This window comes from Protopterus annectens, chromosome 8.part1 (genome assembly GCF_019279795.1).
Source record: "Protopterus annectens isolate FY-2018-M chromosome 8.part1, PAN1.0, whole genome shotgun sequence".
Lineage (NCBI taxonomy): Eukaryota > Metazoa > Chordata > Ceratodontiformes > Protopteridae > Protopterus > Protopterus annectens.
Genome location: NC_056742.1, coordinates 123,891,162 through 123,916,036, shown reverse-complemented (window position 1 = coordinate 123,916,036; position 24,875 = coordinate 123,891,162). Strand labels below are relative to the sequence as shown.

At 37.5% G+C, this 24,875-nt stretch overlaps 1 protein-coding gene across 5 annotated transcripts in view; it reads right to left on the bottom strand.

The window, feature by feature from the left end:
• Positions 1–24,875, bottom strand: part of GSE1 (Gse1 coiled-coil protein) — a 1,449,259-nt gene that overhangs the window by 131,809 nt on the left and 1,292,575 nt on the right. For all 5 annotated transcript variants that reach the window (XM_044081755.1, XM_044081750.1, XM_044081752.1 and 2 more), the window contains exon 9: positions 5,873–6,435. In XM_044081755.1, the coding sequence (XP_043937690.1) occupies positions 5,873–6,435 (563 nt within the window). The remainder of the gene's footprint in view (positions 1–5,872; positions 6,436–24,875) is intronic.

Genomic DNA, 24,875 nt, shown 5'->3' with positions numbered 1-24,875 from the left:
GTTGGGAGTTTCTTCTGAGGCAATAAGCTGGAAGATGATCGCCCGGGGAACTAGACAGTATACCGGAAAAGGGGTAGTTGGCAGGGTGGGATACTAGGATCAAGTCTAGGGTGGATTGGCAGGTAAGACCTTTGCTGTATCTTGTTGGGAGTATTGATAAGCTGAGAATAACCATACAGATTTACACTATTTGTGGGGTAGCTGGAAGCTATGGTTTGCCAATCTATATTTACGTCTCCTAAGATTATTGTTTCATGATTTATTGTTTGGGATGCTCAGGATAAAATATTTTCCAACACTAGTATAATGTGACCTGGTGAGATATATATTACTATTATGCAAATTCTTTCTGATGTGTTGAGGTTCAAAAAAAGAGATTAGTACCTCAGCGTTAGAGAAGATGGGTATATTAATGGTGGAGGGTGTGATGCCCACCCCCTTTTTTTAGCTCTATTGCTTCTGGTTATTGCAAAGTTTGGAAGTATTATTTCTGAGTCTTTTACACTGTGGTGTAGCCATGTTTCAGTAAGGTCTAGTATACCAGGTTTATTTTGATCTATCCAGGCATGCAGTGGGGCTATTTTATTACATATACTTCTAACGTTAAATGTAAGTATGTTTAAATCTTTGGGGTTACTCTTGTGGTTAAGATTAGAGGGTGGGCCTGGGTTGGGATGCATATCTCCACATTTGAGTAGATACGTAATGAGGAATGAGTACAATGGGAAGTGTTTTTTACTCATAGGTGATGGTACTGGTGTCAAGTGTGGTTTCCTAGGAGGTGAGCGGGCCAATTTATGGCTTGAATAACATGGGAGAGTATAGGGGAAAAGCTTGGAGGAGATATGTGAGAAGTTGTGTTGTTTATTGGGGAGATGGATGGAGGAGGTTGCTGATGTGTATTGGTGTGTGGGGGTATGCGAGGACATAGTTGTAGGGAGGTTGAGAATTAAGAGTAAAGAGGTTAGGTAGGTAAGAAGGAGCATGTCAACTGTGATGGTGGGTTTAAAACAGTAAAAGTGGTATTTATGTGTTAGAATGCAACATCAGGTGTAAATAGAGATGTATGTTATCTAGTGATATGTGAGCAGCTAAGGTAAGGTTGGAAATGTTCTGATGTCAAGGTGGGGTTTGACAATTTAGTTAGGTAATTTGCCTTGTGGTTTGTGATAAGGAGGGGTGGGGGAGATGTGATTAGTCAGTAGTACAATTATGGTGCAATGTTAGTTTGTTGTGTGTATAGTAGAAGAGAAGGTGGTAAACCTGGAGTTAATTAATGTAAGATAGTTTGAGGTAGTGATTGTATTGTGATGGTGATGCAGAGTAAGATGCAAAGAATTATAGTAGGGGGTTGAGAATTCAAGGTGATTGATGTAAGGGAAAGCAGGTAAGTTTGGTTAAATAAAAGTAGGCAAGGTGTGAAAGAAATGTGGATGTGGACAAGGTTGGGTGGGGGCAGGGCAGGGGAGCAGAGTGAGAGGAGCGAACGGAGCGGGAAGAAACCCTCCACCCCCCACAGATGGTTTACCACCAAAACATTCAGTGAAGTTGAATGTCATGGATACAAAGACAAGGTGTGTGAACTGTAAATACTTGACTTGGGTCACGGCATTTAAATGTTATGGTTACAGGCTTTTCATTATCTTTGCAGGAATACATTACACTGATAAGAGTCAAATATGTTAACGTGTTAATTTACCTTCACCTTCAGCAGTAAAAGGCCTGTGAGTGTGAGTGAGTAAGTGGGGGTGGGGATATCCTTTCAGCACATTCAACACTACAAAACAGAACACACTAATGCATGACTTAACAAATTAAGTTATTAGTTTAAGTCTTGGGAATTGCCTTACATAGATTTAACTCAATGTATTGTTCCTTGTGAACTTTTGCAACTGCGGGTGAAATTCAGATGTGCATGCTCTTTAGGTAGTGATATAAGATAACTTTTGCAGCAGCAGTAGTCAGATTTACTATGTGCTTGGTTCATTTATTGTGGAGTGAGGCAGCTCAATGGAGAGAACACTTGGGACAAGGGGTAGAGAAGTGACTCTGAATGTGGAGCCACCAAGGCAAAATCTGCAGCTTACATTAGCATTACCTTCCGAACAATGAGCAACTCACTATTTGAAATAAACAGGAAACACTATTTAATCTGGACATTTTATGACACTCTTAGTTGTGGTACTAAATGCTGATACATCTGCAGAGGCAGTCTGTCCCTAAATGCCTATATCTTCCCTGCAGACAACTTTTTTTGTGGCCCTGAGACCAGTACAACTTCTATTTCCAGAAAAATGTTTTTGCCATTTGCCATGTTGGGATTTACCTGGAACAAAAATTCTTCAAACCACTGAAAAGCAACTTGTTTTTTTGAGTTGTTAACAAGTGCAAAGCAGATTAAAATTGTGAGTATAAGGCAGTACTTATGCTGCCTCAAAAAGTCATCTGCTGTAAGATGAATGCCAATTACAAAACAAAAATAACAAATGATCCAGTAATACCACAATATTGCTCCTATATCTAAGTGTTCCCACAAGGAAATATCAAAATATCAGGTTTGTTAAGCCAGTTTGTTGGTGCACAGTCAGGGTGTGAGACTCAGGTTTGATACGTGGTCTGAGAGCTGAAAGGTCAGTGGTGAGGGACGTAGCTTAGATACATCTGACTGAAGACTGGTTTCCAATTCAAGAGTGGGACCAGGCAGTACATTTGGTATTTGCCTTCTGGAAGAGGCCTACTGTGTACATTAACTGATGTGTGTAAGACAGAGCGATGTAGCATACTCTTGTCACTGCATACTCAAGCACTACACAGTTTATGACAAAAACAAAGATCGCTTCATCTACAGTATGAAAAAAGCACTGGTTCTTTTGATCATCACACTGACACAGGCATTGTTCTACCCTGCAGATGAACAACTCTTCTGATAATGCATCATGACAGGGTATTGCCCAGTAAAATACATAACAAGTGAATGAATCAACTGGAGGGGCATAGGTTCCAAAAACCTGTGTAGTACTGAAAGGTGAAAAAGGAACTGCAAATGTCTATCATTGCCTGTTAACCAAAGCAGTACCACTGGCATATGGTGAAAGTACAGCATTCTTACAACAGTTCAAGACTTTAATCATCAGTGGTACTAAGTGATACTCTATAACTACTAAGCTTGTACTTAGTAACCTGCAGAATCAAGAATGCTAACTGTTCTCCTCAAGATAAACTAATAATAAACAGCCAAGGTTATAGCATTCTCTGTGTAAAGTGTGGTGGGGAAGGGTTATGAACATTAAACATAATGACTATGGTTTTGTGCAGCATAAAAATTGTATAAATATTCTTTATGCAACATACCATAAAATATACATAATATAAAAAGAGAAATGAGATGCACTACATCATTCAAACATCTGATCAAATTGATTTGCTGAAAATTATCTTCTTGTGTCTTTCGGCTTATCCCGGTTAGGGGTCGCCACAGCGGAACTCCATTCCGCTAATGTTTAGTAGTGGATTTTTACGTGCCGAGTTACCAGCCCTGACGCACAACCTTCAACGAAGGCACGCCCATTCACGTATGCCTCCACACAGAAGACGCTCTAGCTGACAATCGAACGCGACAATGTCTTGCTGTGAGGCGACAACGCTACCGCAGCACCACTACTGCGGGTACATTTACTGTTTACAAATTCAGTTCTTGTCTCTTCCAGTTGAGGTAAGAGCCCTACAGTCTATTTGTTCCTGCCTGGTTCTCCACCATCAGCTTATCAACTCTCGGTGAGAGTCAAGTGGTAAGGTGTGGGCCAGTTTGCTAGTCCTGAAGGGCAGACTACTACTGTTGCAAATGCAGTGGTAGGCAGTGAGCCAACGTGCTGGTCCTGCAGGGTGGCCTACCCTCTCTCCTCATACAGCACTGCTCCCTCCCCTATGATGGCTCTTCTGATCTCCACTATAGCTATCCTCTGAAGGAAAGCATGCCTTTGCATACTCAATTCATTTCAGTTCACAGTGCATCTTCCACATGGCACAGTAAGCACGACAGACTCAAGCTCCACAAGGAAGACACCTAGTGCACCTGCTAGATGTCACCCATGTGGTGACCCAGAAATGCCTCCCTCTCTTCAGCATGGGCAAACTGGCAATGAACGCTCATTACAGCTTCTATCAAAATTGAATACGTATTTCTCAGCTAGAGCATCTTCTGTGTGGAGACATGCGTGAATGGGCATACCTTTGTTGAAGGTTGTGCGTCAGGGCCAGCAACTCAGCATGTAAAAATCTACTGCCAATCATTAGCGGACCGGAGTTCCGCTGTGGTGACCCCTAACCGGGAAAAGCCGAAAGACACAACACTATAAATACAAGACCTTGTAGCAACATCTGATATCAAACGCCATGATGAAAATGCCATCTTGCAAAGTCATATGCCCGAATTAATTATCTTCATTCAAAAATATAAAAGTCTGACAATCAGGAGACTTTCATTATTCAGATTTCTTTTAATAACTTTGTTTTTGTTTGGGCTGACCTCTGCACAGATAAAAAGGAAACAATAAGATGAATTTGCCCCTTAAGAAAATAAAATATTTTCTTAACACTAAAAATTATGCTCAGTAATGCAAGCCTCTGGTGGAAACACATATGAACCAGAAGCGAAAAAGAATCAGTATATGGCGAGGACTATAAGATCATTGGGCAGACTGGGAAAAGCTGAACAAACAAGTAACCGCTCACTTTTCTGACAGGAGAGGAGAGAGAAAAAGGCTAATGAATAAAGAGCCCCCTAGTGCCAAATCATAGGCATCAGAGTGATACTAGTTCCACTGCATACCACAGACGTGGATGGGAGAAATTAAGGAAGGTAACCATTCACTGCATGTCGGCCTGCCAGTACTACTTTCTCTGTTTTTTGCTTCCTGGACTGATTGTATTGTTCTTTTTCCTCAAAGGAAAGAATCAGCTATTAATGCTTTATGTTGGGAAAGTTCTACACCACCAAAAAAAAAAGAAAAAAAAAAGGAAGAATTTTTGGGAGACGAGTGATTCAACTTACAGTGAAAATCAACTGGTGCTGCAAATAAAGAGCATTTATGAAAACATGCAAAAATAGTCAGCTCAGCAGCATATTTCCAGCTGAAATGCTTTTGATATTCAACTTCTCCCCTACCAATGGCCTCTGCCTCTCTTGAACACTAACACTACATTAGTTAGTATCCATATGAACTGAAAATGTGTGTTTACTTATTAATATGCCAGACTGTCATAATCTGAAACTACTTAAATGAAAGGCAAGATGTCTGCCTTATACCTTCTTCTAAAAATGTAAAGACAATGCTACAGTGCAAAAAGGTATAGTCTAGCAATTACACAAAATAAACATGGCATGTTGTACAGTTTTATTCCTAACGGTTAAAACAGACTTTCCATTTTATTTTTTACTTATTTATTAACTTCATGAAATATTTCAAAGCTCATCTCATCTCTGCTGCTGGAGTGCAGTAATGGCATGATCACATGACTTTAGGTCTTCAATCACAGTACAGCTTTTAAAAAATAATAAAAACATAATGTGCCTAATAAGTATAAAACAACATAAAAATAGAAACAAAAGCACTCTACAGTCAGAAGAAAGACCAAACATAACATTTATCACTTTCATTCAGTACAACTGATTTAATAATTTACACAAAGTAAATAATCCAGATTGTACTGTAATACCTGCACATCACCCATCTTAACAATTATGATCTGAATTAAGAAATTCTTTGGCACAGTCTGGTATATATATATATACTTTAAGGCTGGTCAGAGTCTGCAATTAAAAGGCAAAGGAAACAAAAAGAAACAAAAAGACTGCAGTGGATTGCAAGCTTACCTTTCTCTTTTGCTTCCCTCCTCCTCTTTTCTTCCAGATCCAGTTTACTGACTAAGCGGCGGTGTTGCTGAAGGAACTCATCATATATGCACACATCAGATACTTTTGGCAGCGTGTGCCTGTAGGGTGGACTAGACTTCCTGGCAACACTGATGTCTCCATACTGCCCCAACCAAGACGCCTTCTGCTGATTAAGGATGCTCTGAGTAGATTTCTCTAGCTCAGCCAGGAAAGGCCCAAGAGAATGCCCTCCATGTTCTGAAACAGTCTCCCTGCCTGCCTGGTACCTGTCCAATGTTTCTTTCCTTCTGGCACTTTCTTCAAGTTTATCTGAGCCAAAACTCCTCTGTCGACTTGGCTCACAAAGGGTAGTGTGGCCATGGAGTGCAATGTGGTTTTCCTGGTTCCGACGGTGCTCAGTGCTGTTGTCCATAAGAGAAACAGGATTCCACAGTGATGTTGGCAGTGTGTGTGATTGGGGTTTGGGAGAGATGAGAGGAGGTGGTCCTCCAAGCTGCTGAGACTGGTCCCGAAGACTTGGTTCATGACGATTGAGTCCAGATCTGTCAAAACAGAGACAAAGCATATGTAACCAGCCTTTGTCTAAACTTTAATTACCACATCACCTTTTTACCAAGCTGCACTTGCTTCATTTTAATGGGGTGTGGTATAAAAGTGCATCAAAGAGGATACAAGATCATAATGTACCATCAGACAGGAACAAGCCCTTCATTTCCTCTGTTTCATTTCTTCTACCACCACCACCACCACCACCACAACACAAAGATGCTACAAATGCTAACAGGCCCTAGACTTTAAGTCCCTTGAGCTGTAATACTGTTGATACAGCAGGGCATTATCAAAGACTTGACTACAGTATCATTAGTACTTTCCCAGGACAGCCACCAATGCACTGTACTTTTTACTCCAAATCCCTCAAAAAGATCACTATGTCTGCATTACCAGTGAATGTCTATCAATTAACTACAGCTGGCTTGCCTGTTTAAACAGCTTTTAAAGATGCTCTTTAACATAAGAAAATCTGTAAAAACTGCACACTTAAATTTGGCTCGATTTAATTCCTTTGACTAGTTCGGATAATCTGTAATCACCATTTGTTTTACTACTGGAAAGTGTCATGTGAAAAGATTCTAGCTCCCAAGGCTTTGGTTGTTTTTCTACACACAACATTGCAAAGGTCAGTTTATAAAATCAAACCTTGGAAAACTTACAGCAGAACATAACAACCAGGGGCAGAATGGGCATCTGGCAGTTCTGGCAAATGCCAAAAGAGCCAGTGCCAAAATTTGCCGGTGGGCTATTAAAAAAAAAGAAAAGTTTAATTATTAAACTTTACACAGTAGTAGCGGTTCGAACTGCAAGCTAGTAAGTAAAGTCAAATGTGATTCTCTACATAGAACTCAGAGCAGTGCACATGCATGCTTGAATTCCACTTAAAAAAATCCAGACTGGGAAGACCACAGGAGTCAGTGATGATGCAAAAAAGTCATTGCAGTTTTAACAGAAAGAAACAGGAAGCTGATGGGACTGTGAAGTCAGCAGCAGCCTGTCATGTAATCTGAGTACATGATGTGGCTACCAATTAACTCCTGCTACTCTCGCATTCTCTTCCCATGCTTTAGTTTCAAGGAAGAGAGAGAGAGTGGAGACATGAGAGAGATGAGAGACAAGCGACGAGCAGACAGACAGAAAATGAGTGATACAATTGGAGATTAGTGTTTAAACTTTAAGGTAAGTTCGCAGTATTTTTTTTTCTGCCAGGGTCACCCGGACACTTTCTGCACTTTTTTCCTGGCAGGGTCAACCAGATACTTTCTGTATTTTTTTCCTGGCAGGGTCAACAAGATAAGTACAGCAATACAGTCTCCTATATAAATTTTTGTTTCTGACATCCTGGGCCTGTAGGCTGTTAGGGTCAACCAGATAGTATAGAAGGCCAAATCTGCAGTGAGCTGTGAGGTTTGGGGGCTGTTTGTGATGTCATTCTAACAATATCCTGGCATAGTCGACCAGACACTAGTGGGCAATCTATGTGTTTTGGGGGCTGTTGATGACTTTCTGTATTTTTTAATATACCTTGGCAGGGTTAACCAGATACCAGGGAGGCAATGTGTTTTGGGGACTGTTGATGATGAATTTCTGTTTCTAATATAATACACTGGCATGGTCAACCAGATAATAGTGGTCTGTGTGTTTTTGGGAGCTGTTGATGACTTTCTTTTTTCTAATATAATATCCTGGTAGGATTAACTAGATACTAGGAGGGAGGGTTAACTAGATACTAAAGACTAGGAGGCAATGTGTTTTAGGGGTTGATGATTTTTTTTAATATAATATCCTGGCAGGGTTAACCAAACACTAAGAAGGCAGTGTACTTTGGAGGCTGCTTGACTGTGGATGTCTTTTTTCTAGTAAAATAGCCTGGTGGAGGTCAAACAGATACTAGGTACACAGTGTGTTTTGCAAGCTACATGTGGATGAAATGTTGTTTTTAACTTAATCTTTTTGCAAGGTCAATCAAGATGGATTATAACGGTGTGTGAATGTTTTGTTGTTGAAACTCTAGCCTTGCATGACTAAAGTGTGTATGAGTGAACTGATAAGATCACGTACAAGATCTTGACTATGTGATGCAAAAGAAATACAGAAATGTAATCATTGTCTTCTCTTTTCATTATCTTAAACCTTGTAGGTTCAAAGTAGATATTGTGGGTAGGCAATTGGGCTGGTGGCTATGCCTAGTATGTGTGAATGAAATAACTGGCCTTACTGTTGTACTTCTGACTTGCTTTGCAGTACTAATGTCATTTGAGTGAGGTAAGATCAACCATAAGCTCTGAACGCTGGCTATTGTTTATGTGAAAAAAATACACACATTAGTAAGTGTTATCTTTTAACCTTTTTTTTGTCTTTAACCTTGCAAGATCAATCAGATATTGTGGGTGGAATGGGGTATAAGGATTGGGCCTATGTGTGAATAGAGCAACTGGTCCTGCTGTTTACTGTTGTTGTAATTTGGTTTTGCAAGACTGTAATAGTTGTCTGTATTTTCAGATGAATGGAATCTAATTATCAAATGTATGAGTCATTCTTAATGTATGTTATTGCATACCTGTTCATGTGTATACTGAATGTCTGTTTAAAACCATTTGCAATATGTTAGAGCTTTTCTCAGTTTTATTTTATTCCCTGTTTTTCTTAAGAAATTCAATATCATGGACTTCCAACATGGCTGCACATTGAGTAACAGCTTAACTCTACCTTTCCCAGTGTGAAAACAGAAACTCAACAGAGAAGGCCACTAGACTTTTGTGTTTATGGGTAAATTGCCTTAACTAGCAAGTAAGTGTACTGCCTGGATGCCAGGAAAAAAATACAAAGCACCTGGAAAAAATCAGCTACAAAAAGTGAGGAAGAAACACTGACTGGGGAAAGTTCTGCAGTTGTTCAGTAAGAAGCAATGCAACTTCAAAACATGACATCCAGTAACCTACAGGAAGATACAAGACAACTGCGGACAGACCTGGTTAAAATAAATGAAACACTGATGGAGTAAACCAACACAAACAACAAAGACTGGAAAAATGGAAGAAGCTATAAAACGATATTCAGATGAAGTGAAAAAGCTGCAAAAATCAGACACTGAAAGGAAAAAAAGGCTGGCTGAATATGAGACTGCTCAGGAAGAGATGTTTAAAAAAATAATAGAATTAGAGGGCAGTGCACATAGGCAAAACCTGAGATTTTCAGTTATACCAGAGAAGCTGGAAGAAAAAGACTACATTAATTTTATGAAAGCATAAATAAGCAACTAGACTGGTATTCCATAGCTAGAAATGTTAGTTAAAAGGGCACATTGTGTGTATGCTCCAAATCTGTCTATGAGAAAGCAACCTAGACCTTTAATAGTAAAGATCTAATCCTACCAGCAAGAGTTGAATTTGACAAAACTGTGGCAGGAGGACAAAATACTACAAGTGGGAAACAGCAGAGAGTTTGTGGAGAATGATTAATCATTGTACACCAGGCAGAAGTGGAGTAATTTCATTCCACTATTCAGGGAATGTCAAGAAACAGGTGTGAGATTCAAACTGCTGCACCGAGCTGTCTTCAAGGTATTTCTTCCTGGAGGGGCAAAATCATTTTTTGATGAAGTACATGCTAAGGAGGAAATACAAAAGTTTGTACAACAAAAGAAAGCTGTGAAACAGAAGGAGATTCTGCTTCTTGTTTTTCTGGTAATACAAATCACATTAAGACTGTACCTGTGAAAACTTTTCCACTGTTTCAATGGAAAATGTTAGAGAGAGAAGGAAAGGAGCATGAGAGTTGACTAGGACAATCGAGAGTACATTGGAAATGAAGCAGAGACAGGATTTGGGAGATGGAGATGAACAGTAATAAAACCAGTAACCTAATGTGGGATTACAATGCAATGATTATATTTGTGAAATATGACAGAAAAAGAAAATCTGGAAATATTGGACTTTTTCAGAATTTGTTGGACTTGTGGGGGGCTCAAATATATGCTCTACTTCATGTCAATAATGTTCAGAAAAATGCTTTGGAGAGGGGAAGAGAGGGGAGTAAGTTAACTGTAATTAAAGAAAACATTTTTTTCTTAATAGTACTATTTTTGTGGTTTTCTTTGCATGGTATAAAGTTTTCTCAGTTATTTTTAAGTGTAATGGGGACTGTAAATGTGTTTTTTTTTCCTTTCTTTCTCACTCCTTTCTTTCTTCTTGTCCAGTTTTAAGAAATGAAGACACTGCAATGTTAAAAAAAAGAGCCTGGTTAAAAGAAAATGACAAAAGAAAAATTAATGCACTTTTCCTCATTCTTGCATGGGTGAATGACTGGATCAAAGAACTTAAATTGATTTAGTAACACGTTTAAAGAGAAAGCAAGTAAATGAAAAAGAATACTGAATATTATGAGGCTTTTTTTCTAGCAAATGAATCCATGCTTAGTAGCAATTGTGTATCTGGCCCTCATCCTCATGTCTCTATGGAAACAATCTGATAAAAAATAAATTAAATGTCTAGTTCTCATGTCTCCATGGAGACAATCTGATAAAAAGAGAAATTGGTTACAGTCTGGCGAAGAGTGACTGACTGGAAAAAAAAAGAAAATAGAAACTGCCTAGGAGATAATGATCTCTGAAAGCATTTGGGGTTTTCCTAGCTGGGAGAGCTATAAAGATAAGACAAAACCAGTTAACACCGAGTAGAGGCACAGGATGCACCATGTGTCTTACTGTGGATAACCTTTCTTTTAGGTTAACTCAAGTCTATGAGTGTGACTGTCAGTTTGGGACATTTGCTCCTATTTGGAGGGTGAAACTTCAATATTTCAAGATGTACATAGTGTTGTGAGTTAGTATTAAATTAATAGGTTTTAGGGGGATTGGGGGTTTGTTTCTTTTTTTGTTTGTTTGTTTGAAGGTTTCAATAAAACAAAACGTTTTGTAAGATGTGACACAGGCTCAAATGGATATGACAAGAAACAACTATATAAAAGTTCAATCTGCCAAAACAGTGTACGCATGTAACACAAAAGCTGGAACTAGAAATTTAACAAAAAAAAAGATGTTATACATAAAAGGTGGGAATAATAACTTTTTATACAATGATGCTTTCTGTAATGTCTTTAAATGTCAATGGTATCACAAATAAATACAAAAAAGAATATCAAACTATATTTAAAAATGTAGAGTGCAAACAGCTATGTTACAGGAGACACACACAGCACTGAACATGTGAATTTATAAAGAAAGGTTTTGGTTATTCAGCAGATATCTGGGACAAAGGGAAAAAAAAGAGTACTTATATTAATTGCAAAAGGAGTTCCAATAGTGATAGAATAGGATAAAAAATATAATGGCAGATTTGTAGTGCTAAGGGGCTACTGGCAAGGGAGGAGGATTACAATGGCATGTATTTATATTCCACCTAAAACTGCTATAATGGAGCTTGAACATTCTGGGAGAAATAATCAGATTTCAGTAAGGAATATTACTTACAGGTGGGCACCGAAATTTGATTTGCAGCAGTGAAGATATGTCTGGGGTGGGGCAGAAGAGAAAGTTTAAAAAAGGATGGTAGTTTTTTGAATTCATAATTTTTTTGAAGAAATCTAAGAAAAAAATATTTGGCATGGAAGAGGTGAATTCAGTAATAGGAGTTTGGAGTGAATTATTCCCCAACATATAAAACCTGGGCTAGGCTAGACAGAATTTACATTTCAGAGGAACATGTGCTTTTAAATTGAAGGTCTTGATACACACCCAATAACCATTTCAGTTCATGTGCCAATAACTGAAATAAAAACACAGGGTAATTAAATAAAAATGAGACACTAGTGCTTTCCCTCCTACCTGTTGAAAAGAGATGAATTTAAGGAATGAGTAGTGGAGATTATTCAGGAGCTACCTGAGAGGATAGAAATTACTTCTGAAAATATAGCTAGAGAGTGGGATAAAATTAAGGTGGAGTTTATAAAGGGTGGAAATAAAAGAAAGGGAGCTGTGGTTAAGAAATAAGAATTATTCAGAGGGACTGACAAATATTAAAGTATTGCAGAATAGGAGGAATCTCACAGAACAAGAAGAGGATCAACTGCAGAATACTAAGCAGAAAATAAGAGATTACCTTAATAATATACACGAGTTTAGAAAGATTGCTGTTAAGCAATAACAACACTAAAACATAAAAAGTTTTAGCACAACAACGCAGACAACTGAAAGTAGAAAGGGCTGCTGCCAAGCTTAGGGAGCCTATAACAAGGAAGGTGATAAGAGACACTGTAGAGGTATTAGAAATATTTTGGAAATTCTATGAAAGTCTGTATAAAGCAGAGAAATATGGAAATCAAGAAAAGATACAAATGGAAATGTTTATGGAAGAGTTACATATGCCAAGGTTAGAGGTAGATGAGGTTCAATTACTAACAGGATAGGAGGGAATAAGTTAAAAACTATGACATATAACCAGTCTACAGGAAAGTCCCCATGAATACATGGTATTCCTGGGATGTTTAGAAGCTAGGAGGGAAAAAACTGATAAAGATCTGGAAGATTTTGTTTAATAGTTTTTAGGAGGAGGAAGAGAAGTACCAACATCCTGTAAGAAAGCAGTGGTAGCTGTAACACCCAAAGAGGGCAAAAATTCATCAGATATAGCTTCATACAGGCCCATTTCAATACTAAACCATGATTATAAAGTATTCATGTCTACAATGACTAAAAGAATGACAAAAGTAATGCCAAAATTGATAGATATGGATCACTGTGGTTTTGTGGAGGGGAGGCAAACATTAGACAATATTAACAAAACACTTGTGATCCAGAAGGAAGCAGAATGTAAGAAAATACCATTGTTGTTGGTGGGTCTTGATGCAGAGAAAGAATTTGAAAAAGTAAGTTGGGACTTTATGAGCAGGGCAATGGAATTATTTGTATTTCCTGAAAAAAATATAAGGTTGATTAGGAGGACATATGATGGATTGGAAGCAACATTTGTTTACCAGGGAAGTCTGTCTGGGACAGAGCCCATTTTCAGCGGAGGCCTGGGGAGGAACGCTCCAGACTTATGTCTTTGGAAAGTGGAAGGAAAGCAGGGCACCCGGAGGAAACCCATGTGAACATAGGGAGGACATGCAGACTCCACAAAGAAGGCACCCCTGCTGAGAATTTGAACCAGAAAACCTCTTGCTATGAGGCAACAATGTTAACCACTAATGGCAAAAAAAATAAGGAACTCAGAAATTAAAGGATATAATGGTATGGTGGTCAAGAAAAGCTGGGTCGATTTGCAGATTATATTATTTTATACCTGACAAAAACAGAAAGGCACATTACAGTGTTGTGGAACAGTTTGAGAGAGTTTCAAATATTTTGGGATACAAAATGAATGAAGCTAAAACAAAGACAATAGTTGTAAATTATGTACCCAACTATGAATTGGTTCAGCAATATCCATATTTATGAGGACATGATAAAATGAAGGTGTATGGATTAAAAATGATTCTTGTGCGTCAGGTAGGGATATGTGGGAAGAGACTAAACAAAAGATAATACAAAAACTGAGAAAATGGAAACTTTGTTATATGGATATGGATAGTAAAATACAAGCAATTAAAATGTTTTTAGTCCCATTAGCCTTATACACAGGTCAGGCATAATTTTCTCAACAAGAAGTTGTGGATAGCAATTAATAAAGAGCTGAAGGACTTTATCAGGGAGGAGAAGATGGCAAACGTCAAGTGGGATAAGCTAATTCTTCCAGCAGAACAGGGCGGATTGGGATTACCTGATTTTAAGGGGTATTTGAGAGCTACACAGTTAAAGCTCCTATACCAAGCACAAGCAGAAAACTATAATTCAAAGTGGAAAGGGATGATGATGGAACAGGAGGGAAGCTCAAGAAACAAGGAGAGAATAGGATTTTGGATGCAGGCCATTAAGGAGAATAACAATAACCATACAGAATATTATATCTATAAAGTAGCAGAAAGCATCCTAAGAACTAGGCCACCATGGGAATGGAGGACTGGCAAAGAAACCAAGGTATTAGAAGCAAATAACTATAGATAGGGAAATATGAAAGAATGGGAAGACACTAAGAATTTATTTGGACTGCAGGTTAGAGACTGCCTTCCCTATTAAGGACTGATATTAGAGTACAGGCAAAGAGAAAGAAATGGGGGGGGGGGGGCTCTAAATGAAAGACCAGCACTGGTACAGTTTTTAGTAGACTCTGGAACAGAAGCTGCCATTAAAAAGAAATAATTAGTACAGCATATAAAATATTACAGGATAACTATAAGAATCCATCAGAGGAGGTTAGAAAGGATTGGGAAGTGAGACTGGATAAGCAATTTGCAAAGAAACAAAGGGAGGATATATGTATGTGTCCCAAATATGCAAGAAAATCTGAAAGATTTAGGATTTTTGCTTGGAAATGTTTACATAGATATTTTTATACTCCAAGTAGACTCCAGAGAATTTTTCCTCAAGCAGACAGCAGATGTTAGAGGTGTGACAGGGAAGAAAAAGTCAATTGGGAACATGTTTTCTGGGAGAGTGGTGAGATGGCAGACTTTAAGGATTCCCTGTGGGATGCACTGTCAGAGATGCTGGGTGGACAGACTGGTGTGATGGGTGATATGATTTTCCTGAGCTATAATACAGAATCAGAACTGTCTAGACATGATAAGGCCTTGCTGTGTCTAATTATGGTGGCTGATAAAAAAGTAATTACTAGAAACTGGAAATCAAAATCTAAACCAACTATACTAGGAAGTAGTGAATATAGTAACAAAGATAAAACAACTGGAATTGAGATATTTAGAAAAGGTGACAAACTACATATGAAGAAATGGAAATTGTAGGAACATACAGGGGAGAAATGAGGTTTAAAAGAAGGCAGGACTTAAATGAGCTATGTAATACTTGAAAATGATTGGGTAGATTACAAGTGATGTATCATGTTTGCAATTGGGAGTGTGTCAGTACGGTTTGTGATGCAAAATGCTTGCAACTATGACTGTGCTGGTGTGGTTTGTTTTCATTTATGTAAATGTATGAGTGCTTATGTCTTAAGTGATGGTTTAATAAAGATGTTTCTTGTTTTAAAAAGGCAGGAACTGAATAAGTTATGTAATGTTGCTTAAGTTATATGATATATAGCAATAGATGTGAAATACAATGATTGTAAACTTGAATTTGCTAAATACAGTTTGATTACTTTTAAACAAATGTAAATTTGCCTGTGTCACAAGTGATAATGCAATAAAGGTGTTTAAAAAAAGTGAATGAGGGAAAAAACAATTTCAATATCCCACAGTAGTTAGTGAAATGGACCTGTGGTTCTGATGGTGCCAGAGTCTAATTCTCGTCCCTGTCTGCCCTTGATAACAAATTAAAGAATAAAAAAATAATAGTACATATAAAATAGTGCATTATAAGCCTGCAAAAACATATTTTAGCTATATAAACAGAATTGTGTTTTCAGCTACAAGGCAGCTGGAGAGCAAAGATAGAAATAATGATAAGAACTTCCCAAGAGTAAACATTGACCATGAACTTGACAGACAACTAATTTTTTCTAACTTAACTTAGTTGTGTTAGCTCATTACACAGCTATCATCTATAAATACACTCAAAAAAGGAATATATAGCTACATATCTATATGTACATATATATAAATAAATAAATATATATATATATATATATATATATATATATATATATATATATATGGGTCCCCTTCAGATCATTGAACTTTTAAAAGCTGAGACCATTTTTTAATGGCCGAGACCATATGATCGAACTTTTAAAAGTTCGAACGGTCTGAATGGAGATTTCCATACAGCGCGGAACGGGAAGATTTCCCTTTTCTGCAATGTAGTGTGATCTTGGGAGTTGGTATATTTAAATAATGGGGGGTGTGGGTGCCCCCCCCCCTACTAGAAACGTTTAGTTTATTTATTTTTTAGTTTTATTTATTTATTTTTTTTACATGTTCGAACTTTTAAATGTTCGATCATATGGTCTCGGCCATATGAAATTCGAACATTTGAAAGTTCAATCATTTAAAGTAGACCCATATATATATATATATATATATATATATATATATATATATGTATGTATACACACATCTGTGTGTGTGTGTATATATATATATATATTATATATATATATATATATATATATATATATATATATTTTTTTTTTTTAAAGGAAAATATTTATATTTACACCTGCATTTTATTCACATTTTAAGTACGTATTCTCCTCATTATTTGCAGGGAGGGGAGAAGAAAAAAAAGCCATTCAATGAATGTGAAGTAACCCAACACTAGTTTAAGTACCATATACTCCTGACCAAATATTTGGTATATTTCAGATTTAATAGTTCTCTTTCAGAAACAAATTGTGCAAGTCATCTCTGACAAGCACAATATTTCTGACGATGTGCAACTACTCGATAGAGAGACTCCTGGAAAAGAACCATACTGATGTCAATATACGCAAAGTGCCTGTGCACAAGAACAGAAATACTAAAGAACATTTTTTTGACAAGAATAAAAGAATGCCCTACAAAGTTAGCTTCCATGGTGTACAGAAAGAAAGCCTTAGCTACAACCCAGAAAACCTGAATTGCATCAGCAACTTATGTGTCTCACACAGTTGGCAGGTGAGGGAGGATGGGAGTCAGTGGCTGCTGCCAGTTTGCCCATCCTGGGGTAGGGAAGTGTGTCTGGATTGCCACTTGGGTGACAATTACAGAATGCAGTACGGGTCTATGGAGCATGTGCTGTCGCAGTCACATGTATAAGCCTGGGATATTCAGCATGCAGAGGTACACTCCCCATGACTAACTCTGACAATTGCCAACAGGAAGGGAGAGAGGTGAACCACTGGGAAGGGTGGGGCGCTCTGCAGGACCAGTAAGCTGGTTCACTGCCTACCACCCAATGCTTAGATTCACAATTAGGAAAACAATAAGCTGTTTGGACTTCATAGTCAGGAATAATTGGGAAGTAGAGCTCGTGCCTAGCCTGGAAATACCCGTTGTCCACCCCACAGAATAATTGGGCCAAATGCATGCAAATACAGAAGCCATCAGGTGATGTCTTAAAGGACAGAACTAAGAAAAAAAAACAATATTGCAAGTGTGCATGTGAATTAGCTGTGCAACAGATGTGAATTCACTTATCCATAACTAACAGCACCATAAGTTAAATGTATCCACACTAAACAGCACATTTATTTCATAATAAAGACTAATTTATAAACACATATTAACATTTAAGTTACTGGGCCAAAGTGTTCAAAATATCTAAATGTTGTTCTCTTATCAAAAAATATTTAGTAAGTAAGCAAAGTACACATTTCAGGACTAATCAAAAGAAAAATTAACCATATATTACCAATAGTGCTTAGGGTAATAATAAAAGCCTTTGTTACTTGTCAATATAAGAGCCAGTGGTAAACATTACTCAAACCGCTGAATCACTTACAAATGCCTTCTACCAGCACCTACAGGACTGCATGGATCAGGCAATCCCAAACAAAACTAAGACTCTCTGTACCAAAGGCAAGCGTCCAGTCTGGTGGACCCCAGCCATAAACAAGCTCTACAACAAAAGGAGGAAGCTACTACAAGATAGAGCAAAATCCTTGAAAGGTAAGACACCTTTGATCATTATAAGTAAAAAACTAAGAGCTCTCATAAAATCATCCAAGGCAAATTTTGAGAGAAAAATCGCCAAGGACTCTAAAGACAATCATAAGGCCTTCTTTAGCTATGTTAGAAACCTAGGAGGAAACTCCCAGATATGCTCAGAATTAGTTCAAAATGATGTGAAAATTACTGAACCTACACACATTGCCAACATACTGGCTGACAGGTTCAGTGCAAACTTCTCCTCCCCCAAAAGGAGAGATATCTATTCCAGAGGATTGTAGCCCCCAAACATCTCCAACGCCCAGGTGAGAACTGCCCTCACTAAGGCAAAAACACAGCATCCATGGGACCGGATGGTGTCCCCGGCTGTGTGCTTCACGAACTCAACGAGGAATTAAACCCACAGTTAGGACAGCTGTTTAATCTTAGCCTCACCTCAGGATACGCACTCCAAGGAGTGGCGCACGGCGACTGTGGTCCCACTTCATAAGGGCGTTGCCTCCACAGACCCTGGAAATTACCGCCCCATTAGCTTGACAAGCCTTATCTGCAAAGCCATGGAGAGGATCATAATGGAACTCATAAATAAAGACATAGGGAACTTGCAGACTTTGGATCCAACCCAGTTTGGCTTTGTCAAAGGCAGATCCTGCCTCTTAAACTTGGTTGACTTTTTCGAGACTGTCACCAAGGCCATTGATGAGGGAAAGGCAGTCCATACAGCCTACCTCGACCTGGCAAAGGCCTTCGACACAATACCCCACTCAGGTATCATCGAAAAACTCATCAGCTTGAATGTAAACCCATACATCACAAGATGGGTTGCAAACTGGCTAAGTGACAGAACCCACACGGTCAGAGTTGCTAGAGCCATGTCAGACTCAAAGCCTGTCACAAGTGGTGTCCCACAGGGCTCAGTCTTGGGTCCACTCTTGTTCGGCATCTACTTTTCTGAAGTACAAGCAAACACAGGAGGGTTATGGCTGACAAAGTTTGCAGATGACTGCAAACTGGGCGCCATAGTCGAAAACACATCTGACACAGATATCCTCCAGAAGGGCCTCACAGAAACGGATAACTGGTGCCAGAGCCATGGCCTGAAGTTAAACGCCAAAAAATGCATAGTCATACCCTTCGGGAAAAACAAGGTTACCCCTAGCTACCATATAGGTGGCAATCCACTGAGCACAGAAAAGTCATCAGGGATCTGGGGACCCAGGTTGACAGTAGCCTTCGCTTGACACTCATGTTGCTAAAGTAGTTAGGAAAACCTTCTATATCACCCAGCTGATCATGAAGGGATTCACATCTAGATCAAGGGAGGTCATCGTCCCCTGTACTCATCACTCATTAGACCTATGATTGAGTACAATGCCCTGCTCGAATGTATCTGACCAGACACCTGCTGCAGCTTGAAAGGCCCCAAAAGTTCCTCACCAAAAGGATAAAGGGTCTCAAAAATATGTCTTATGCTGCCCGACTGAAAGAACTACAGCTCTATTCAGTCTCATACCGCTTGCTCAGAGGTGACCTGTGCCTGACATATAAGGCCATGTCAAACCCAGATTTGATGAATATGCTTCACCTCAAAAAAATCTAGATCCCTCAGAACCACAAGGGCGGGAGACTTAAACCTTGACACGGTTATAAATAGAACGTGCTGGAGGGACAGATTCATCACCCAGAGACTCCCTATGCTGTGGAACAAAATCCCGGTACATGTGAGGCAGAGCACCTCTCTGGCCTTGTTCAAGAAGAATCTTGACCAATGGATGGGAGATTGCAGATATACCCCAGGGATTACTTCAGTGTCACTGCTTGACAGAGGCACAGCAAAATGATAGGCATAGTTTTTATTCAAACTAAAGGGGTGGCGAAAGCCACATAACTATGGGCTAGGCTTATAAATGCCCTTGGGCAGATAGCCTAGTATGAACCTATGAACCTATGAACCTATCATGTGCAAGACTAACATGTGACTAATGGTTTGCGCACATGGAATGTTCCCTGAAGCTTTGGAATGTAACCCATATAGCTTAGGCTACTGCAGCAGTGATCGATATGAAGAACATATGAAACATATAATAACAACGACCACAAAAACACCAGTGAGTAACAGCTCAACTTTCTAAAATTTAATAAACAGACAAATCTCACTTCTCTAGCGCTTTTAATTATGAAATATAATACTTTAAGTCCTTATGGACTTAATAAGGAATGTAACTGTCACAGTTTTATATGATTGTTGCAACTTTAAAAGTTTAAGTTTTATAATTGAATAATTAATTGATTGTTTAAATGTATTAACTGATGAACTTTGTTATATATATATCACCTTGCATGTGCTTCACATTTTCTACTCTGTAAAGGCTGTTGGCCGAGGCGCTAGAGAAGTGAGATTTGTCTGTTTATTAAATTTTAGAAAGTTGAGCTGTTACTCACTGGTGTTTTTGTGGTCGTTGTTATTATATGAATACTCAGAAGTGTTGTTGCTGAATATGACCAGTGAGTCTCTGTGCTCCTTTCCAAGGATTTTTAGAGAATCGGGCATGGAACTGCCCAATCGTAATGGTGAATCTAGTCAACGTATGAATACTACTAATACTACTACAATTAACAATGGAGACATTCATTTCAATGGAAATAAAAATACAGGTGTTGATATATCTAATAATGCTGGCAGTGGCATTATGAAGAAATGGGAAGATTCACGGAAAAGAAGTTCACTGAATCCATTTGCTATGGTGGGTAAGAAGTCTGAAATTTCAGATAACCCTGATGTACAGGAACTGTGTTTTAAACTAGAAAAAATAATATTCAAAGAGACTGCTATTTTTTATAACATCGGAAGTCTGCAGAGATATTGTGAATTAGAGATAACTCCACGTGGACTTAGGTCCATTAAAAAACCTTCTTCCCCTTTTGATCTAAATGATGAAACCGAAATAAAGTTCCATGAAAGATGGATTGCAGCAGCCCATCGCTGCAGTCTTGAATGGGTTTCAATTCTGATTGAACGGGACAATGTAAAAAGAGACAAACTGGTCACTGAAACTAAATCAACTTGTGAACAATTGGTTAATATGACCTCTAACTCTACACTGGAAAATCTTTTGATTAATATTAATACTAAACTAACCAATTATGAAAAAGAACTTATTGATAGAAAAAAATACAAATTGAATAGAGATATTCGTGATTATGACCACAAGAGGGCGTTTGTGCTCTTTACTAATCCCAGACCTAGGAGAAAGAATGTTACCTTCCAAAAAGGAAATCCGGTTTCGGAACAGCATAAAAACAAGAGCTTTTTTTCGGGTGAAAGCGGTGCCTCATCCTTTGATGAAGATGAAAGGGAGACAGAAGACTTTCCCGATTTACCCAGAGCAGCTAACTCAGAAACTTTTCGGAGGACCTATACGGAATAACGGGGACCTAATAATAATCCCAGGAAGAGAGAATGGCAGAACTCGGAACGCCAAAGAGACCCGGGCGATAGACACTTTAAAAAAGGTAGATGGACATAAATTATGTTCTGAGACTTTTATTAATGAATATGTAATTAATTTATCAAATTATCAATTTGATGATACAGAGTTATCAGTCCTTATGAAAGGACTCAAGTTTATACCTACCTGTATACCACATAAACATGAGTTAAAGATAGAACTGTTTCAGTTATATCGCAAAATGAATTTAAGGGATTTTTTCTTTTCAAAAAATGAAGGTATGAATTTGGAACGTGAATCTAACAATTCTCAGATGTATAATAGTAGTGATAATGATAGCGAAGATTCTTTTTACTCTTGTACTTCGGATAATGAAGGCAATAACAACGCATATAGCCTGTTTGATACTAGTAGTTTAAAAACTAGTAATTTTTTTGTGCCTCCTTGTAAAAATGTGAATATTCAGAGATTTGATGTTTTTCTCAACACTTTATTAGAAAAAGAACTTGAAGATTTCCTATGTAAAAAACAGTGTTTTAACCTAACTAAAGATCAGTGGTATAAATTACAACAGTTAAGTAGAAATGATAACATTATTTTTAAACCTTCTGATAAAGGAGGGAAATTGGTGGTTCTTAATTCTTGTGATTACTATGACATGTGCATGAGACATCTGAATGACAAAGAAACATATATGGTGACTGACATTGCTTTTCTTTTAAAAGCGGAACAAGATTTTAAAGCCTTGCTTAATAAGGGTGTCAGGTTACATTATTTTACTAGAACAGATATAGATCGTAAAATTACAGTTAAAAATAGTAAGGTGGCAAAATTTTTTTGCCTGCCTAAGGTACATAAAAATCTGGAGCAACCTCCTGGTCGACCCATTGTGTCTGCTTTTGATTTTTTTACATATAATCTATGTGGTTTACTACATGAACATTTGTTAAAAGAGGTAGTTAAATTACCCTCGTATATTAAAGATTCTTATGATTTTCTTAACAAAATTAAGAACATTTGCTGGTCACAAGGTATGTACTTTATTACCACTGATGTAGTAAGTCTCTATACAAATATAGTACACAGATTTGGTCTGGAAGCAATATTAGCTTTTATGGGTGATAACCCCAAAACACATTTTATGTTGGAACTTATAGAGTTTTGTTTGACCCACAATATTTTTGAATTTAATGGCACCCTATATAAACAACTGAAGGGAACAGCTATGGGGGCTGCTTTTGCCCCAGCCTATGCCAATTTATTTATGGGTCTTTTTGAAAACAAATATATTTACAGGCATTCTTTTTTTAAAAAAACATGTTATTAGTTATTATAGATTTATAGATGATTTAATTTTTATATGTGATGGGGGATATAGTCTATCCACCATATTTATTAATGAATTAAATAACAATGAATTTGGTATTAAATTTGATGACACCTGCATAGGAGATAAGATTAATTTTCTAGATATTACCCTAACTGGACTGGATGGTAAAAAAATAATTACAAGTATACATAGAAAATTTGATCAAATGAATTGGAAAATGTGCGGCACAAGTTGTCACCCTACTCATACATTAACAGCCATTCCCTATGGAGAATTTATTAGAATTAAAAGACTTAGCAGTGATGATTTATTAGCTTCCAGTGAGGCCTTAAAAGCTGCTAATATGTTTATTGAAAGAGGCTATAATGAACTGAATGTTATGGAAAGCTTTAATGAAGTATTTAAACAGAAAAAAATAAATAGTAAACATAGACTTATAAAATATAATGACAAGGAACAAAATCAAGATAAATTAATTTTTGTAACAAAATATACTAATTTTTCTCCTGTGATTAATGGCATAATAAAAGAATATTGGAACTTTGTTAAGAAGGAAATTATTTCATTAAGAAATGTACAATTAGTAATATCATATAAAAGAGGCAGAAATATACAAGATTTTCTGGTACACAGTGTATATAAGGAAAAGAAAAATATCATGTCAGCTAATATTAATGAGATAGGTACTTTCCCATGTAACAATTGTTCCATTTGTAAATATATAAATACGGAAATAAAAGAAATTAATGGAAAAAAATTCTCCAATAGAGCTAGATACTCTTGTCTCAATACAGGAGTTATTTATGTTATTTTTTGCTCCTGCAAAAAATATTACATTGGTGAAACCAAACGGACTTTGTCCCATAGAATTAAGGAACACGTTAGAGATGTGAGAAACAGAAAGATGAATAGTCCCATCTCAGAGCATTTTAATAATAAACATTATGGCAATTTAGACTGTATGAAGGTTTCTGTTTTAGAACATGTACCACTACATTTTAATAATGTTACTCTTCAAAAAAATGTGTTGAGACAAAAAGAATCGCTTTTAATTATGAAATATAATACTTTAAGTCCTTATGGACTTAATAAGGAATGTAACTGGCACAGTTTTATATGATTGTTGCAACTTTAAAAGTTTAAGTTTTATAATTGAATAATTAATTGATTGTTTAAATGTATTAACTGATGAACTTTGTTATATATATCACCTTGTATGTGCTTCACATTTTCTACTCTGTAAAGGCTGTTGGCCGAGGCGCTAGAGAAGTGAGATTTGTCTGTTTATTAAATTTTAGAAAGTTGAGCTGTTACTCACTGGTGTTTTTGTGGTCGTTGTTATTATATGAATACTCAGAAGTGTTGTTGCTGAACATATGAAACATGTTTATTATACACTTATTTTTTAAATTTGGAAAACAGGTGAGTAGACTGCTACGCAGACCCTTTTGAGACATGACTTGGGCCACCAGCAACAACAAGCAAGATAACTTGAGATAAGATCCAACATACATAAAGAAAAAAAATGTTCACTATGTTGAATATAACAAATGGAAGATACAAATTCCATTGGATGCACAAACAGTATTGAAGTGTGCTACCTTAATGAGTCACAAAATGGCAAACTGTCACTGATGCAAGTACAGTGTCTTTAAAACCACTTTGGAAGACTGGTCAACATATATGGAGCTGTACAATGAATGCCACAATGCTGAAAGTAAAAAGAAGCCTAAGCATTTAGTGAAGGTGCCTAAACATTTACCAAGGCATTCATTAAGATCCCTTGAGATCCCCAGTGCCAGACGTATGGTCCTTGGTAAAAAGACCCTGTTACCATGATGCAGTATTTTATGACTCATAAACACATTAGCCACAGTGAGGAAAGACTTCATTATCAGCTAATTTGCATGTCTCTATATTGCTGTTAACTGCCACAAAGTGTAAATCAGCACTTTCCATGGCAGTTAATTGTGGCAGCCACATTTTGTAAGCACAGGCACCCCACCTG